The following is a 19,611-nucleotide window of genomic DNA, read 5'->3' on the forward strand; positions in this document are numbered from 1 at the left end:
AAGCTACCTCTTTGGGCAGCAGGGAGATGAAGTCTCGCTGGAACTGCGGCTCGATGACGTGCATCATGTGTCGCACTTGTGACGGCTCACACAAGTTGATGAGGTCGTCCAGAGCCATCATGCGCTCCGCGTTGCTCCAACCCTGCACACACCCAGCACACATCACACAGCTGGTACAACACTAAACACACAGGTTGTAAATTTACCTCCATGTCCTTCTTTTTGAAGATCTGATTTTCACAGATTCGTTTTAGGTCTGAAACAGGATGAGGGGGAGGGGGGTTGTTACAGTACCACTATCTCCTTCAGTACAACAGTAGTGTTGGTCTGTGACCCTTACAAGGCCCCATAGAACACCACAGTACCACTATCTCCTTCACTACAATGTTAGTCTGTGACCCTTACAAGGCCCCATAGAACACCACCGTACCTTGAACGTGTCCATCCACTGTTGAAGCTTGGGGGGCGGGTGTTCTCTGGATGGGATGCGATGTCTGGCCGCCTTACCCATGGCTGACGTGCTGCCCAACCCACTGCCTGATGGAGGCCGCAAGTGTTGTCTGTCAGACCAAGAGGACAAACTATAACTTCACAGAGAAGCTGGACCCAACATCAGACCTCCTTCACAATAAAAACAAGTCGCGTAAGGCGAAATTACTACATTTAGTCAAGCTGTGGAACTCACAGAATGAAACTGAACGTAGTCCGCCGCTAGTGCAAAAGGCAGTGAAAGTGACGAGCCTGTTTGGCGCAGCAGCGGTTGCGCTGTGCTTCATAGCACGCTTTGCGGCTGTACCTCTCTTCGTTTTAACTTTCTGAGCGTGTTTTTAATCCAAACATATCATATCTATATGTTTTTGGAATCAGGAACCGACAAGGAATAAGATGAAATAGTTTTTAAATCGATTTCGGAAATTTAATTTTGATCATAATTTTTATATTTTTAATTTTCAGAGCTTGTTTTTAATCCAAATATAACATATGTATATGTTTTTGGAATCAGAAAATGACGAAGAATAAGATGAAATTGTTTTTGGATCGTTTAATAAAAAAATAATTTTAATTACAAGTTTCCGATTTTTAACCCAATGCCTCCCGCAGCGCCCGCTAGCGCCCGCAAAATGAGCCTTTTATAGTTCCCGTAACGCCCGATAGCGGCCGCTAAACACTAGGTCGCTTACTTTCGGTTTCGCTTTGACCTATCCCATCATTCAATACCGCTAATACGCACTTCCGTTTCCGGAGGAAGTAAGGTGTTTTCCTGTGAAAACTGCATGGCAAAACTAAAAGTGGTTCGATTTTTGTGATTTTTTAAAGTTTGTCAATTTTTTGTGTGGCCAAAATGGAGAATCTTAGCAATGGCGACTTCTGGCGTGCCATCATGGGCGAGAGTGATAGTGATGAAGGTGGTTTTGAGGGGTTTTCTTTGGACGAAATTAACAAGAAGGACGAAAGTGACATTGACCTAGATGTTGTTGTGAACGATGAACAGCTTCTGAGGGAATTTGAATCGAGTGACAGTGATCGTGATAGTGATAACCATGGTGATAGTGGTGACAGTGATATAATTTTACCTGTTCTTGCTGCTCCAAATCCTCGTCGAAAAAAAAAACGGCTGTCAAAACAGAATCGTAATGAACTGACAACAAGGTGGAGTGATAGAACTACTCCTGTCCAGCCAAAAAAGTTCGATGTTGGTGTGACACCTGTCGGTCCCCGAAACTGTCTTTGGGTGTGTCATCTGCGATCTTCACTTGTGCAAAGGAGAATGTTTCGCAGAGTTCCACCAGCACCTGGCTCAGTCCATCCACTAACTACTTTGTCTCTTATGTGCATCTTCTGTTAATTTTAGTGACTGACAAAATTAGCAAGCCAACAACGCAAAGTTTTGTATAGTTTTTATTAACTCTAATAACAGAATGTCATATCACTGATACTTTCGAAATGAGCATTGTGTAACGTAATACAAACTGGTCCTGAAAAAAGTACCTAGCACCATTATAATAACTGTTATTTTTATCAAATGATGTTGCTGACTGACTAGCAGTTGTGTATAATTTACAATTTTGCCACTTGGAACATTTTTGTGCCTAAAAAAGCAAGAGAAGGGGACTAGAATATATTCTGAAAACGTGGATATTTTGCATCAGTCAACTTTATCATTTTTTTTCAAGCTGTGGATTAAGGTAAAACTCTCCTGGTGTTTCATTTTAAAGAAGTTAAATCTTTCAGCAATTTTTAGATCCAAACTACATTAAAATGTGAACAGTAGTTATTTTTATATGATTTTTTAAAGTTGGTAACCGGGTGCCTTGTACGGAGTTACTCCCCTTGCACTGGGAAATAGATAAGCAACAGGCTCTCAGAATGCGGGAGGCAAAGGGTTAATGACCAAACTCACTCATTAGTTTTTAAGCCACCAAGCTGAAATGCAATACCAAATCCCGGTCTTCGTCGAAGATTGCCTTCCCAAAATTTCAATCAATTTAATTGAAAAATGAGGGTGTGACAGTGCCGCCTCAACTTTTACAAAAAGCCGGATATGACGTCATCAAAGGTATTTATCGAAAAAATGAAAAAAACGTCCGGGGATATCATACCCAGGAACTCTCATGTCAAATTTCATAAAGATCGGCCCAGTAGTTTAGTCTGAATCGCTCTACACACACACACAGACACACACACACCACGACCCTCGTCTCGATTCCCCCCTCTATGTTAAAACATTTAGTCAAAACTTGACTAAATGTAAAAAACAAGTCGCGTAAGGCAAAATTACTACATTTAGTCAAGCTGTCGAATTCACAGAATGAAACTGAACCAACTGCATTTTTTCACCAAGACCGTATAGAATCGTCAGTCACTCGCTCGTGGAAAAGGCACTAAAATTGACAAGCCAGTATAGTGCGGTAGAGGTTGCGCTGAGCGGGATAGCAAGATTTTCTGTACCTCTATTCTTTTTAACTTTCTGAGCTTGTTTTTAATCCAAACATAACATATCTATATGTTTTTTATAATCAGGAACCTACAAGGAATAAGATGAAATTGTTTTCAAATCGATTTCCAAAATTTGATTTTAATCATAATGTTCATATTATTTTTATTTTCAGAGCTTGTTTTTAATCCGAATATAACATATGTATATGTTTTTGGAATCAGGAAAAGATGAAGAGTAAGATGAAATTACTTTTGGATCGTTTTATAAAAAAAAATTAATAATTACAATTTTCAGATTTTTAATGACCAAACTCAAACATTTATTTTTAAGCCTCCAAGCTGAAATGCAATACCAAAGTCCGGACTTTGTTGAAGATTGCTTGATCAGAATGTCAATCAATTTGGTAAGTGCTGCCTCAACTTTCACTAAAAGACGGATACGACGTCATCAAAGATATTTATCAAAAAAATGAAAAAAAAGGTCTGGGGATATCGTACTCAGGAACTCTCTTGTGAAGTTTCATAAAAATCGGTTCAGTAGTTTTCTCGGAATCGCCCTACACACACGCACACACACACCACAACCCCCCTCGTCTCGATTCCCCGTCTATGTTAAAACATTTAATCAAAACTTGACTAAATGTAAAAACAAGCAAGGTATGTTATAGGAATGTTTAATTGTTTTTTTATTCGATGTTTGGAACGTTTGTCAGACTATTTGTTTTTGAATTTAAGACCTCCTTCAGATCAGTGTCTTCACACGCCATCCTTTCAACAAAGCAAACATGAAAATATTCTCCATTTGCAAGCAACAGTAGTACACCAAGACCCAAAAATATTCAACGCTGCCGTGTAAGGCTCTCAACCGGCACCTGCCAAATACAAAAGTCAAAATTAGTTCCTGTATTTTCACTATAGTATAAATAAATCAGCATTCAATTTCTTTTTTTTTAAATTTCTGTCACATGATTTGCAAAATTTCTGTTAGTTTGGAAACACCCGATTTGAGATTTTTGCATTTCACAGAAGAATCCAGTGGGATGCACTCACCTGGTTTTGCCCGGTGAACCACAACCTTTCTTTGACGGAGAGCAATCATCATCATCGTCCAGTTGATCATCCACACTGGACAGACGCCGCTTACTGCCGGGCTGCAACCACACCACAATCATTCAATCAACACAAAACTTCACTACCTACACACACAACAAGAACGTCACTTACTGCCGGGCTGCAACCACACCACAATCATTCAGTCAACACAAAACTTCACTACCTACACACAACAAGAACGCAGCTTACTGCAGGGCTGCAACCACACCACAATCATTCAATTAACAGTACACAAAACTTCTCTACCTACGCACAAAAAGAAAAAGAAGAAGAGAACAAGAAGAAGAATTTATTCAGCCATATTGCACAACAGCCATTGGTATTTGTCCAAAGCCCAAATATCACCGATAAATTCACTGTATACCCTATGTTCAGGGCTACAAGGTGCAACTTTTCCCTCAACTTTGACCCCAGCAGAACAAACTGACACAAAAACGCTTTTTGGATGACTTAAGAAAAGTACACATGTACCTACATCAATGTTACATTATTACTATTATAGAAACATAACAATCCCCCTGTTACATAATGAATATTAGAGAATCATAACAATGCCCCTGTAAGTGTAAGGATAACATCCACAAGGCTATCAATGACACAAGTATATAATATGAACCTTTGCTTTATCGTTCCTAGCACTTTCTCTGTTGAAAGTTCTGCTCATTGGAGGTAGAAGTTAATTAACGCAGACAAACTAATTGATCTAAATCCAATTGTATGGAAAAGCTCAAGCTGTAAAATCACACGTAAACAGAGATCATGTCTCTGTCTGCCATCTTCAAAACTGGAACCTGGTAGTTCTATACAAGAACCTTGGCTCCTGCAGAAAGTATGGTCGACAATTCTTGATCACAAGAATTCAGACAAAGATAAAGCCTGCAGAAGCTATATTTATTAGTTTTATTACAGTGTTGAGAAAAACAAAATATCCAACATATTTTATCCCATAGGTCTGATTAGGCCACAAAAAAAAATAGGTCTGTTTACGGTAACCCGACCGACCCTAGTTTTTAGGCCCGACCCTAATCTTTTTTTTGGATCGTCTGGAAAAAAAACAAGTCGCGTAAGGCGAAAATACAATATTTAGTCAAGTAGCTGTCGAACTCACAGAATGAAACTGAACGCAATGCCATTTTTCAGCAAGACCGTATACTCGTAGCATCGTCAGTCCACCGCTCATGGCAAAGGCAGTGAAATTGACAAGAAGAGCGGGGTAGTAGTTGCGCTAAGAAGGATAGCACGCTTTTCTGTACCTCTCTTTGTTTTAACTTTCTGAGCGTGTTTTTAATCCAAACATATCATATCTATATGTTTTTGGAATCAGGAATCGACAAGGAATAAGATGAAAGTGTTTTTAAATTGATTTCGACAATTTAATTTTGATAATAATTTTTATATATTTAATTTTCAGCTTGTTTTTAATCCAAATATAACATATTTATATGTTTTTGGAATCAGAAAATGATGGAGAATAAGATGAACGTAAATTTGGATCGTTTTATAAAAAAATTATTTTTTTACAATTTTCAGATTTTTAATGACCAAAGTCATTAATTAATTTTTAAGCCACCAAGCTGAAATGCAATACCGAAGTCCGGGCTTCGTCGAAGATTACTTGACCAAAATTTCAACCAATTTGGTTGAAAAATGAGGGCGTGACAGTGCCGCCTCAACTTTCACGAAAAGCCAGATATGACGTCATCAAAGACATTTATCAAAAAAATGAAAAAAACGTTCGGGGATTTCATACCCAGGAACTCTCATGTCAAATTTCATAAAGATCGGTCCAGTAGTTTAGTCTGAATCGCTCTACACACACACACAGACACACGCACATACACCACGACCCTCGTCTCGATTCCCCCCTCTATGTTAAAACATTTAGTCAAAACTTGACTAAATGTAAAAACGCATCCAAAATAGAGCTGTTTGCGCTCAAACAGCAGACGACAGAAGGGAGGTAAGCTCAAAGTACTGTTTATAGTTATGTTGGGCAAAAACAGGGATTGATGAGAAGAAATGAACTGTGAAACATCATAGAGAGGGGAGAAAAAAAAGAAGAAAAACAAGAGGCGAAGCCTTCAAGGCTCATGTAAGAAATCGACAAACAGTAACACAAACTCAATCACTCCGTCACACATACACACACACACACACACACACACAGTAAGCATAGGTGAAACTGTGCAAGAAAGCGAGACCCTGGATCTGCCAAGTAGTCTCGGCCCGCTCACAATAACAATGACCGAGACTTTCAGTAATTCCTTTGCGTGACGTCTAACCCTCTTACGTCATAATGTGACGTCTTCAAATAGTTTCTATCACACACGTCAAACACTTTTGACCGAGACGTAATCTTCTTATGCGAGCTTTATCCATAGACTCGGAAATGTTAAAGTTTCTATCACACACACACACACACACGCACGCACGCACGCACGCACGCACGCACAGACAGACAAAGTTTATCATCGCATAGGCTACACTTACGTGAGCCAAAAATGGGAAAAAAAAACAAAAAAAAACAAAAAAAACCGACCCTATTTTTTCACCCTATGTTACCGTAAACAGACCTATTTTTTTGTTTGGCCTTAGTTACTAGTTTCTTTAGCAGTATCCTCACCAGGCAAAGTACCCGCAATGTCAGGCTATTGTCCTAAGTCAGGGTACAACACTAACGCCCTGGCACGTACCTGCAGTGTGGGTGTAGAAGTGCAGAGACTGGCCCGCTTCTGTCCGGCGTGGCCCCCGCAGCTCCAATTGGATGTGCAGCGACAGCCCTCCTCCTCGCAGTCCTCCTCCCCTTCCTCGTTAATCTCATCCTCCTCATCCTCCTCCTCACTCTCACTGCCGTCCATGTCGGCATCACCGGGGTAATCCTTCACCGCTTCCTCATCATCACTGTCCTCTCTCTCCTCCTCGTTATTCTCATTGTCTGCATTGTCACCCGCGTCCCCCACTCTCTCTCCCTCCTCCTCCCCCCTCTCCTCCCGACCTTCACCTTGGGCGTCCTCACCCCCATCGTCTGCCTTCTCTTCCTTCACGCGTGCGTGGCTGGCGGCATTACCGTTCACAATCTCATCGTCTGCCTTCTCTTCCTTCACGCGTACGTGGCTGGCGTTCCCGTTCACCCCGTCCTCCTCTCGCATTAGACTCTTGTCCTCCGTGTCCTCATGGCTGGAGATGTCGGGCGTCTCGACCTTGACCCTGTCACGCAGACGAAGGTCGGAGCGTGAACGTGTGGCGCGTCCCTGGCCGGGGGCCGGTCGGGGGGAGGAGGCCGCCACAGTGCTGCTGCTGGGGGTAGGGGTGGGGGAGGGGGCAGAGGGGACCCCCCGACACCGGTCTTCTCCGTCCGTCTGCTGCTGCTGTTGTTGTTTGAGGTCTTCCTTGTGTTGCTGGTGTCCGCCGCGCGTCCTGCCCCGCCTGGGACTGCACACGCCAACACTCTTTGTCAAAACATTCCTCAACATTTCACACACTGTCTGCACACGCCAACACTCTTTGTCAAAACATTCCTCGGCATTTAACTTACTGCCTGGGACTGCACACGCCAATACTCTTTGTCAAAACATTCCTCAACATTTCACACACTGTCTGCACACGCCAATACTCTTTGTCAAAACATTCCTCAACATTTCACACACTGTCTGCACACGCCAACACTCTTTGTCAAAACATTCCTCAGCATTTAACTTACTGTCTGGGACTGCACACGCCAATACTCTTTGTCAAAACATTCCTCAACATTTCACACACTGTCTGCACACGCCAACACTCTTTGTCAAAACATTCCTCGGCATTTAACTTACTGTCTGGGACTGCACACGCCAATACTCTTTGTCAAAACATTCCTCGGCATTTAACTTACTGTCTGGGACTGCACACGCCAACACTCTTTGTCAAAACATTTCACACACCAACACTCTTTGTCAAAACATTGCTCAGCATTTAACTTACTGTCTGGGACTGCACACACCAACACTCTTTTGTCAAAACATTTCACACACCAACACTCTTTGTCAAAACATTTCACACACCAACACTCTTTGTCAAAACATTCCTCAGCATTTAACTTACTGTCTGGGACTGCACACACCAATGGCAATGCTTGTTGTGAAAACATTCCTTGGCACATTTAACTTCAACTGCAGATGCTTCACATACAGTATTTCTCTGTCTCTCTCTTTTATTTCTTGAGTTCATATTTTTAAGCCAAAGAATACAAATCTTACATAATTGTCTAAAAGAAAATAAAGGTAAATGACTTGGAATTCTCCAGGCAGAGTTATTCTGCCAAACGCAAAAAATGCTGTCGGAGGAAAATGTCTTTGATCAACAGCAGCTGAACTTTACCCTTGGAAAAAATTAACATGGACAGCTGTAAATCACAAAAGCACAATAGCTGGACAGAAGCAGAAAAAACAGCCCATAGGAGAGTGCGATGGAGACACGTCCTCAATGACCTATGCTCCGATGGGGGCAAAGGACCTAAGTAAGTACAGTGGAGTCCAGCTATAATGAACCTGGGTATAACGAAATCCCGCTTTTAACGAACTGCCATTGATTTCCCGGCAGACAGCCTTCTATTTCTTACTCGTTACTTTCCGCCTACAACAAACCTTTTGAACTCATTTGCATAACGAACCCCTCTTATAACAAACACGTTTTCATCGCCCCAGAGCCGTTTTGTCTCTAAAAGTCACAAGGCTACAACGAACTGATGTCAATAATTGTTTCCAAAGACAAAAATACACAAAAATACACAAACACAAGTGCACATCGCGTGATGAGCGAACTCTGAACAAACAGCGGGAGGTGCACGGAACAGCCAATGGATTATATTATGAAGCTGTTGAAAACATGCAGAGATTGTACTCTCCAAGGAAAGATCGATGGGACGATCATTTGAAGGTGAGTGGGAAAACTTGTCTCAAGGCCATTTAGGGTTGAAAACTCTGCAGCGAATTACTGATATAACGAACTAAAATGTATCTCCCTTGAGATTCGTTGTACCCGGACTCCACTGTAAGTAAGTAAGACTAGCAAGACGAGAGAAGTACGCACCTATCTCCAGACGACCTCTGTCTAGTCTGGGCCCGAGTGCGAGTGGAGACGCCCGAGCTTCTGGCGTGATGATGTCCTGCCTTGGTTCTGTGCCTGGACCCGCTGGACTTGCCAAACAGCTGCTTGCCCTGATGGTCACAGATGAAATATATCAGGTGAACAAACTGGGACGAGCACTAACAGAACCAGCAGTCTCCGGGGATCAATGGACTGGAGCACTTACCTTACAGTTTGCCTAAATTCATTCATCCTTATTTCAAAAAATAATTTTAAATTCAACTGTAGTCTTTAGTCAAAAAATCGTTCTATATGATTGTAGATATAAGTCATGTGTATCCTTGTGCCAAATATTATGCATTTCTGATGTATGATGTTGCTGTAAAACCGTTTCCTAGAAATCCAATATAGCGGCTGTTTCCATTAGAATTCACAATTTTTTCATTCATTTTTATAAGTCTCTTCAATAACTACCAAGAAAACTAGGTTATTCCATGTATTATCCATGCCTGGATCGATCTGCAGTGGCTCACAATCACATGATTATGTACAGCGGACCCCCAAAATAACACTACCTCCCTTTTAAGACCCCCTTTTTTCAGACTTTCTGTTCATAACTTCTGTAAATTTACACCCATTTTAAGACTTCTCCCTTTTTTAAGACATGATTTTCGTATGTTTTTGGAGGACTTCAAAGTTCAAAGGGGGTTCCACTGTACCATAAGAGAAGGACGTGCAGTGTGAACGTACCCTTGGGTGCCTGCAGGTCGCTTGGTCCAGGCTGGGCTGACCTTCACCTTGCAGGGCCAACGCTGGGGTGGAACCGGACGCCTCAGTCCTTCTCCTGGCCATGGTAGCTGTCCATTCTTACTGCACACAAAGACCAACTCTTCAATACAACTCTAAAGCTGGGCTGGAACTGGACGCCTCAGTCCTTCTGGCCATGGTAGCTGTCCATTCTAACTGCACACAAAGACCAACTCTTCAATACAACTCTAAAGCTGGGGTGGAACCGGACGCCCCAGTACTTCTGGCCATGGTAGCTGTCCATTCCAACTGCACACCAAGACCAACTCTTCAATACAACTCTAAAGCTGGGGTGGAACCGGACGCATCAGTCCTTCTCTTAGCCATGGTAGCTGTCCATTCTTACTGCACACAAAGAACAATGACTACAAGATAAGATAAGATTTCATAGTCCTGTGAGGTTACCCTCTTGGACATTCTGTCATTCAGGTAGCTGTTCATTCTTCCTGCACACAAAGAACAATGACTACATGTAAGGATAAGATTTCATAGAATAGTCCTGTGAGGTTACCCTCGTGGACATTCAGGTAGCTGTCCATTCTTGCTGCACACCAAAAAGAATGACTACATGTAAGGATAAGGATAAGATTTCATAGAATAGTCCTGTGAGGTTACCCTCATGGACATCAGGTAGCTGTCCATTCTTGCTGCACACAAAGATCCAATCTTCTTCCTTCAGGAGCTCAACTCCCACGGTTTTCACCTGTATCACCAGTTTGACCACACCATTTAGGCAGCCATACGCCGCTCTCGGGGGATGCATGCTTGGTATTTTCGGGTTTCTATGTTCAAAGTATAACCCACCAAACTCTGACATGGATAACAATTAACATGAATATTCCATGCTCACTTGGTCTTGTGATTACGTGTACACACGAAGGGGGATAAGGCACTAGTAGCCACTAGCAGGTTTGCACATAAAATCTCAAACCCTTAACCCACCAGACACAGCCAGGATTCGAACCCACGACCTTCTACTTGGGTGGCTGGCGTCTTATCCACTAGGCCACTGCGCCCGTCGACCAAACCATTGACCACATGTACACAGGGCGGGGATGTAGCTCAGTCGGTAGCGCGCTGGATTTGTATTCAGTTGGCCGCTGTCAGCGTGAGTTCGTCCCCACGTTCGGCGAGAGATTTATTTCTCAGAGTCAACTTTGTGTGCAGACTCTCCTCGGTGTCCGAACACCCCCGTGTGTACACGCAAGCACAAGACCAAGTGCGCACGAAAAAGATCCTGTAATCCATGTCAGAGTTTGGTGGGTTATAGAAACACGAAAATATCCAGCATGCTTCCTCCGAAAACCGCGTATGGCTGCCTAAATGGCGGGGTAAAAAACGGTCATACACGTAAAATACCACTCGTGTACGTGGGAGTTTCAGCCCACGAACGCAGAAGAAGAAGAAGAAGACCACATGTACAGTCGAACACCTCTTGAAAGAGACCACCTGCCCACAACGACCACTCGATCTGAAAGATCCCAGAAGTTTTTTTATATTATAAAATTCACCTTTCCATACGTTACTGCAAGACAGGTTTGACTGGCCGTTCCTGCATGACAGGTTTTACTGTAGTTAAAAACTCATTAACCCTTAGGCTGGTTGTCGCGACATATGTCGCGCTACTTTACGTACACTGTCACCTGGTTGTCACGACATATGTCGCGCTACTGGCTCAGTCTGTTTGGTCGGTTCTGATTGCCTAGCATGGATGCGAAAACCTTATATGACCGTTTTTCTTTATTTTTCTCTCTGTTAATTCACCAGTGGCTATGTAACATGTGTTACAGAATTGCACCAGTGTAAGGGTTAACTTGCTTCCTGCCAGTGCCATCGTTGAAGGAGCACATGCACCCAACATGACTTCATTACTAAGTATTCACAGTGATGTACATTTTTCTAGCAGCCTTTAGGACAATTGTCCTGAAGACTGAAAATCAATAGGACACAGTGTCCTGAGATTGCAATTTCAATAGGACAAAAACACGACTCGTAAAACCGCATTTAAAAAGATTTTTCAGTTTAAATTCTCGGTTGACGTTGTTGTTGGTTCAGCTGAAGCCACAGTGGCTGGCGAACGCAGCATGGACATCAATGTCTGCTGATTTTTATCTGCTTTGAGCTTTTTTTTCGGACCCATGTCGTTTCTCTTTCGTTTTATTTTCGTTCGAACGCACAACGGTTTTTCCGGATATTATGACGAAAAGTAATGCCTTGCGCATGTGCGAACATGCACGGGTGGTTCCCATTGGTTTAAACGATTTATTGCTGAGCCAATGAATGCACTCGAGGCACCATATGGGTTCGGTTTTCTTTTTTTCTTCTTGATCCAACTTGAGGATAAATTAATTCAAAGAATCAGATCCCATATGGTGCCTCGTTCACTCAACAAACTGGTCACACGCAGTGCATACTTTCGCTTGGCAAAACCGAAACCAGCTTTCCTCACGCAGTGTTTACTTTCGCTTGGCAAAACCGAAACAAGCTTTCCTCTTGAAAATTGAACAGTCCGCATGTCCGCTTCATTGTCAAAAACGATCGGACCCTTGACCACTTCTTCTGTAGGTTAATCGGACCTGTGTCCTGCTGGGGTTAAAGCTATAGGTCCTGGGGAAATTGGATCGGTCAGAGACCGGAGACCGACTAAAATGTACATCACTGTATTCACCCTTTTATTATAGAATTATTTATTCTTTCTGTATTGTATCTTGTATGTCCACCTTAACGATCCATAGTCTGTATGTGAATGTGTGTGTAATAACGATAGCAGGGATGTCGTTAGGCCAAAAAGAAAGGTATGGTTACGGTAACATAGCCAAAAAAAATAGGGTAGGAAGGTAGGCAATCACTTTTTTTTTTTTAACTTTTTTTCTAATGTGTACAAATTAAACCAACTTGACAGGGAAATAAGTGTGCGACTCGGGCGCTTTCGCTTTCATTGCGTTTTCTGCACTCGTTTTCTTGGGGTTTTTTTTGGGTTTTTTTTGACAAATGTAATAAAAGGTTATAGGGTCGGCCCCTAAAAATAGGGTAGGTCGGGTCACCGTAACCACACCTATTTTTTTTTTAGGCCTTAAGCGTCGGACATCGACCGATTAAGAGGCTCAAATATCCGATTCACATAACCGCATGGCGGTCAGATGTCCTATTGTTTTGAACTGAGCGCTGGCATTGTCCGATAAGAACTCAATTTCTTCGAACAGCGCGATATTCGTTAATGTTCCTTTCAACTTTCAAGATACACATTTTCAAAAAGCGACCAAGCACTCTCGCGTACAGGTGCACCGAAGTTGTGCAGTGTGGATCTTGCGTTTGGGCGACACCCGTCTGCAGCACATTAAAGTTAGGAGTATGGGAGACAACTCCAACTGACTAAGTCTTGCATCTGCGTTTGCTTTCAGTTCGAGACATTTTGACGAAGCGTACTGAGTTATGCCACCGAAAAATAAAACTAAAGCCTGCCAAAGTTCAACAAAAGCTGAACACGTTTGGCTATTCAACGGCATCCTGTGCTACATTAGGGTCAAAAACAGGGGGGAACACGGCGAGCGTCATTCTTGAAAATGAAAACATTCTGACGTCCTATTGAAATTTCTGAAAGCGGTCAAATGTCCTATTGATGCTGAAGAGCTAGGACATTTGTCCTATAGGTATGAATTTGTAGCAACAACCCTGCGATATATGTCCTGCTAGTGCTACTGCTGTCCAAAGTGCACGTTTAGTCACCTGAACACTTTGACCGTAAGGATCATGGCCTTACACTTACAGAGACAGTCAGAGAGAGCAAGTAAAATAGCAGACGGAGGTCTGTGAAAAGTGCACTAGCACTGACACAACCGCCATCAACAGGATCAGCCATGTCCTGATGAGAGACACTCTCAGTCTGCATTGTTTCTATGTTTGTGTTTGCTGCCACAGGAAGCCAGTGTCAACACAGCTCACTGAGCTCGATGTCTTTGTTTAATGGTCCCAGTCCCAATCAGTCATCTAGGCACCCAGACATCAAGTATAAACCTTATTCTTTAACGCTGGATAAGCAGACTGAAGCACATTTCCTCAACTGACTGTTAATTCGCATCTTTCTGTAAATTTTCACACAATGCCAATGGGGGTGTGGTATTTCACTGGCAAAGGTTCAACTCAGACGAGAAACAAAGAAATGTCTACGTCAAAATCACAGTTAAAAATCTTTAGCAACACTTCGCATATATTCGTTTGTACTAGCGAATAGATCGGACGTTCAGGCAAAAGACAACAACAGCAATATTATCAGTATGTATTCTTTTTACAAGTTAGAAAACATTACTTAGTGGTGTAAAAATCGTATGGAGCATGTCGACAATCGAGTAAAAACGTGTGTAATTCATGACAGCAATGCACAACCGGAGAGCGTGACTGCACAGTGAAAGCTTAATGTTCAATCAATCGAAGAAATGTTTAGATTGAGCAAAACTTACCCAAAACAAACAAAAATGTCTCTTCTTGGTGATAACAATACTCTCAAACCCTACACGCAGCAGCCATCTTTACCGTTTTCGATGGTTGCCGAACTCAGCCGACAGATTCCGAAGGTCTCAGGGGACGTAACTCTCACAACAAGCACCGACTACAAATCGTCTGCAACTGCTTGACTTCGTCGGGCGACTATGCCATTTGACAAGCAGTGATTCCGTTTTCATCCCTGTTTGATTTCATGCCAGAATGATCATCCTCAAGATCGTGGGCATTACCGGAAAGAAGAAAAAGAAGAAGAAGAGTTTTAAACTTCAACAAACTTATTCTGAGAGTTAATCCCCAGACCATGTAGCCATGAAAACGGTAGTTTCAGACGGAGACACAGACTCATGCCGAGACATTCATCTCTGTAACAGCCGGTGACTCGAGAACAGACGAGTCGGTTGCGGAGACTCAACTATACCGGTCGTCACGGATTATTGAACAATACGAAAATGTTTGAGTTTTAAATGCAACAAACTGCTATGTTATTTTTTCTAAAAAAGAAAGGTTTCAGATCAATTTTAGACTGACGTAGAAACTGAAGACGCGGCAGAACTTGATAATCGCGATAAGACGATCATATCATGTTGTGGCCGCCTAACTTCAGTTGCCGCGGATGAAGATAAAGAAAACTTGTAACAGTCTCGGTCTGTCAAAAAAAAACCACTAGTTGGTAATATATATCCACAAAAATTATGCCGCACTGATCATCCAGAAAGCGGCAATATTTACTGACTCACGGTAAACTACTAAAACTCCCTTTCAGTTCGATTCACCCAAACTCTGTCGCCGGGGTTTGCATGGATGTGAAATACTATTACGGCTTACTAGTGCCAAAACCTAGGGTTATCATTTTCACGTTAATGGTGTTAATTACTAATTTTCATTGTTCCTCGTTTTCGGTCACAGTAGTCGGACTCTAAGAGTCCGCACTGAGAGCTACAACGTCCGGCAAACATCGCTCTCACACTTTTTCTGAAATATTTTATCGAGCAAGTTACCCGACATGAAGATGCATGTCACAGTTTTCTGCAATAGCGCTTTCATTAACGTTGTTTTGGGTATCTTAGAAAAGAATAATCGACCCCGAAAACTCATTCGAATCGAAGCTGTTTTTAGCAGACAGACGTTTGATCGGCTGTGGTCTCACACTTTCACATATATCTTTCAATATAATTTCTTATTCGACAAGTTGTCGGGCAGACAGCTGTACCTCTTTTTGTTTCCACTACTACACTCATACATCTGCTTTGTAGTGTATTAATGAAGGACAATCGATCCGAAAATGTTCGAATCGAGAGACTGAGGAAAAATGGCGTCTGGCCGGACATGTGCCAAAGGTCCGACCGCTAGCAGATGGCTCTGTTCGGTCTGGACTCACACACGTTCACAAATATCTGTCAATAGAATTCGTTATTCAACAAGTTATCGGACAGACAGCTGTATGTCACGGTTGTCTACACATGCGCTCAGCTCTTATTCATTGTTAATTTGCATCGGATTAAAGAACTATGGACCAGAAAAGTATCGAATCGAAGGATGTTTCGCTCTGGCCGGTGTAACAGTCGCTTCTTCTTCTTCTTCTTCTTCTTCTTCCGTAGATGACTTGGTATCCTTAGCGGATTATGACTTTATTCAGTTATTCTGCAGAAAAGACAAATGCTGGAGAAAAACCCTTCTTTTCTGCAGCATTTCTGCATAATGTCATCTTTCGCCGAAGCAGCGTTTTTTTCTGCAGCAAAACATTTTACTGCAGTAAAATTGAAATCAAGAATGCTGCAGTAAAACGGTGCTGTTGTTTTACTGCAGAAAACCTGTTTACATTTTTTCTGCAGCATTTTGTACTGGCTCTTGGCGGATTATGACATTATTCAGTTATTCTGGAGAAAAACCGAAATGCTGGAGAAAAACTGTCTTTTCTGCAGCATTTCTGCATAATGTCATCTTTCGCCGAAGCAACATTTTTTACTGCAGTAAAACAGTTTTTCTGAAGCATAATGTTTATTTGGTTTTCTGCAGCCTTATTGCGATTAACTTTTTCTTCAGAATAGTCGGTGACAGTTTTTCTGGAGAAAAACGAACGACCTTGTAAAGTAGCGTTTGTATTCGTCGCCCCCTGGGATAGTATAATAGTTTGTAACTATTGGTAATTCTGGATAAGTCCATCTCTCGACAGAGGGGGGCTCGCGTGCTCCAACATTATAATGAGCCAGTACAAAAAGCTGCAGAAAAAGTGTAAACAGGTTTTCTGCAGTAAAACAACAGCACCGTTTTAAAGCAGCATTCTTGATTTCAATTTTACTGCAGTAAAATGTTTTGCTCCAGAAAAACCCGTTGCTTTGGCGAAAGATGACATTATGCAGAAATGCTGCAGAAAAGACAGTTTATCTCCAGCATTTCTGTTTTTCTGCAGAATAACTGAATAATGCCAAAATGCTGAAGAAAAAGTGTAAACTGTTTTTCTCCAGTAAAACAACATCACCGTTTTACTGCAGCATTCTTGATTTCAATTTTACTGCAGTAAAACTGTTTTACTGCAGAAAAAAACGTTGCTCTCGCGAAAGATGACATGCAGAAATGCTGCAGAAACAAACAGTTTTTCTCCAGCATTTCTGTTTTTCTGCAGAATAACTTAAATAAAGTCATAATCCGCAAAGGATAGATAACTGGGTTCTTGCGAACGTCTCAGAGTCCTGCGGTTGAGTCACTGTTCCTGAGAGTGGCTAGCTCCGGCAAATAGGGAGATTAAAAAGGTGGGGAGGTTTAAAACTATGTACAGGGGAGAGTCGCGCATGCGCATTGAACCTCCACAATCACGAGGCACATGAAAATTAGTAATTAACACGTGAAAATTACTCATTTTTAGTTTTGGCGCTAGTAAGCTGTCAGGGAGCGAGCCAAAACTGAAAATTAGTCATTTACACTTGAAAATTAGTAATTGTCACGATCGGGTGACAGAGACCAAGAAAGTGTCACTCGGTGGAGTGCCTGTTCTTGGTCGATTATGATAGAAAGCGCCTGTACGTGATATTGGGCTACAGCAGAGTTTGCTGACAGTGCTCAACGAGCACGGATGTTTTGTAGCGCACGAGTTTCACAGTGGGTTTTTTTTTGCTGTCATAGGGCTGACGGTTTTTCGCTGACAGCGCGCACGGGATTTTCACGGATTGAGTTTCTCGTGTCTTTTTTCTGCTTGGGAGGCAGAATTGTGTATAGCTGGACTGGTTTTGTGACAAGGTCAGTCACGTGTTTTTGGCTAGGTTGTCTGACAGAGACACAAGGGCGGCGCACTTGACACCCAGCGGCAGAAGGGGAAGGACCTAATACACAGTTTCTAGAGTATGATGGTTTTTCACCGAATATTGTATTCGGCACTCTAGGGGAGCTTCCACCAGTTATTACTTTCTCACTGCACCTGTTTTGCTGAGGACAAGTCGTCAACATTCCTTCGTCGGCGATGGCTTTCGCATAAGGATTCGACAAGGGGTTCTGGAGGTTTTTGGTCACTGTTGACGAACAGAGGCTGTTCCAGGGAGGAGGCGGACTTTGCTTCCATTGAGAGTACAATCATAGGCTTTTGAGGTAATAAATCATTATTTAACGCTGTTGATGAGTCTGTGTTGTGGAATGAAATACTCTCTGTTGTTCTTTCCAGGTTAGCGCATAATTTACTCTCTGTGACGCTAAAATACTAATCTGTATATGCATGGGTTTTGCAGATAGGGAGAGAAGGACGGAAAATGACTGTTTTGTTGTTGTAAAAAGTCCGTTTTGTGCAGGCCCACGTGCTCGATGAGGTATTTAAAGATGACACGTTTTAAGGTGGTGGGTGAGGGGTAGCAGACATGTTTAGTGCACCGATGCTTTCTGTTTGCAGCCTTCGTTTCGTTTCGTGTTCCTGTAACTGCTGCACGGCTGCCTTTGGCGGGACACTGCTAGCTGCAGACGTTGGAGCTGGGACCTGAGGAAGCTACGCTAACCGGCTAACCAGCAAACCGGCTAACCAGCAGACCGGCTAACCAGCGAACCGGCTAACCAGCAACCCGACTAACCAGCATACCGGCTAACCAGCATACAGAAAGAAAGCTAAGTGCACTGTGTCTTACGCACCCCGTTGACCACCGTTGTCTTTTCTTATCTGTGATTTCATTGGAGTAGTGACGACGTGGGGTGTGTGACCCCTGCATGAACTAGAGCTTTTTGAACAGAACATTCTCATTTGACTGTATTTACACGGGATCAGCGTGTTACTATAATTTTCTATATACTACTGGCATTTTGTCAGTGATCACGGGTTTTTTTACGTGTTGAGAACGTAAAAGGAACATATTTTGAGTGAAGGCTCGAGGGAGGTGGCGAGTTTATACATAAACAGGCGTCTGAAACTTATACTTTTGTTGACTCTATTTAATTGTATGACTGCGAGAGTGGATCGTGGTGTGGTTAGTTAATTAGTAGTAATTAACCGGTTCATAATCACCTTAAGTGATATATTGAAACGTGACACATGGGGGCCAAGCCGGGATTTACTCAGTTAATTTCCAACTGATAAAGACCCACCAATTAAGGATAACTAAGAGCAGATAATCTCGTCAGTGCTCGACTTATTTTCTGCTTGGTGCTACCCTTTTTTGTATAGTTTTGATCATATACCACACCTTAAGCGATTCACATCTTGCAGGAAATGTAAATTGTAATTTGTAAGCTATTGTATGCGCTAACTGTGATTACTTCCCTTTCCTTTGTTTGTGAATCTTTGTTGTTGTACGTTCAGAGTTTTCCGTTGCAGAGAGCTGAGCGGGGTTAGCGGATTTGTTATTCGTTTTACTCAGTTTTCTCTACATTGTTTCTCATTCTGTAACAGGTTACATTTCTACCGTCTTGTTTTACTTGGATTTTTCTCCATATTTTGACTTTGTTGGAATTTTGGGGGGGGAAGGGTCCGAGGACTTCTGTCCTAACCAAGGCTGTGGGAGACACTCTGTTTCACCGCAAAAAGCAGCCGATAAAGTAGGCCACGGCTGTGGGAAACACTTTGTTTCACCGCAAAAAGCAACCATAAAGTAGGCTACGCGATTTGTTCTACACCGTTTGGATTTTTTCTTCTGCATTTTCCGGTTGCTGGATTTTTGTATCCACCGCTTTCATCACCGCGTGTTCTAGCTATAGCTGCGTTAGACTTACTTTTGTGAT

General features: G+C 42.4%; 1 protein-coding gene and 1 long non-coding RNA gene across 2 annotated transcripts in view; both read right to left on the bottom strand.

The window, feature by feature from the left end:
* The window catches only part of LOC138968360 (F-box/WD repeat-containing protein 7-like), a 27,727-nt gene extending 13,267 nt beyond the window's left edge, over positions 1–14,460 (bottom strand). Inside the window, exons 1-7 of the mRNA XM_070340911.1 lie at positions 14,379–14,460; positions 9,865–9,984; positions 9,118–9,245; positions 6,744–7,482; positions 3,988–4,088; positions 431–560; positions 8–142 (exon numbers count right to left, since the gene is read on the bottom strand). Of these exons, the coding sequence (XP_070197012.1) occupies positions 8–142; positions 431–560; positions 3,988–4,088; positions 6,744–7,482; positions 9,118–9,245; positions 9,865–9,966 (1,335 nt within the window). The 5' untranslated portion in view covers positions 9,967–9,984; positions 14,379–14,460. The remainder of the gene's footprint in view (positions 1–7; positions 143–430; positions 561–3,987; positions 4,089–6,743; positions 7,483–9,117; positions 9,246–9,864; positions 9,985–14,378) is intronic.
* Positions 1–19,611, bottom strand: part of LOC138968362 (uncharacterized) — a 58,930-nt gene that overhangs the window by 20,786 nt on the left and 18,533 nt on the right. The window lies entirely within an intron of this gene.

This window comes from Littorina saxatilis, linkage group LG6 (assembly GCF_037325665.1).
Source record: "Littorina saxatilis isolate snail1 linkage group LG6, US_GU_Lsax_2.0, whole genome shotgun sequence".
NCBI classification, from domain to species: Eukaryota; Metazoa; Mollusca; class Gastropoda; order Littorinimorpha; family Littorinidae; genus Littorina; species Littorina saxatilis.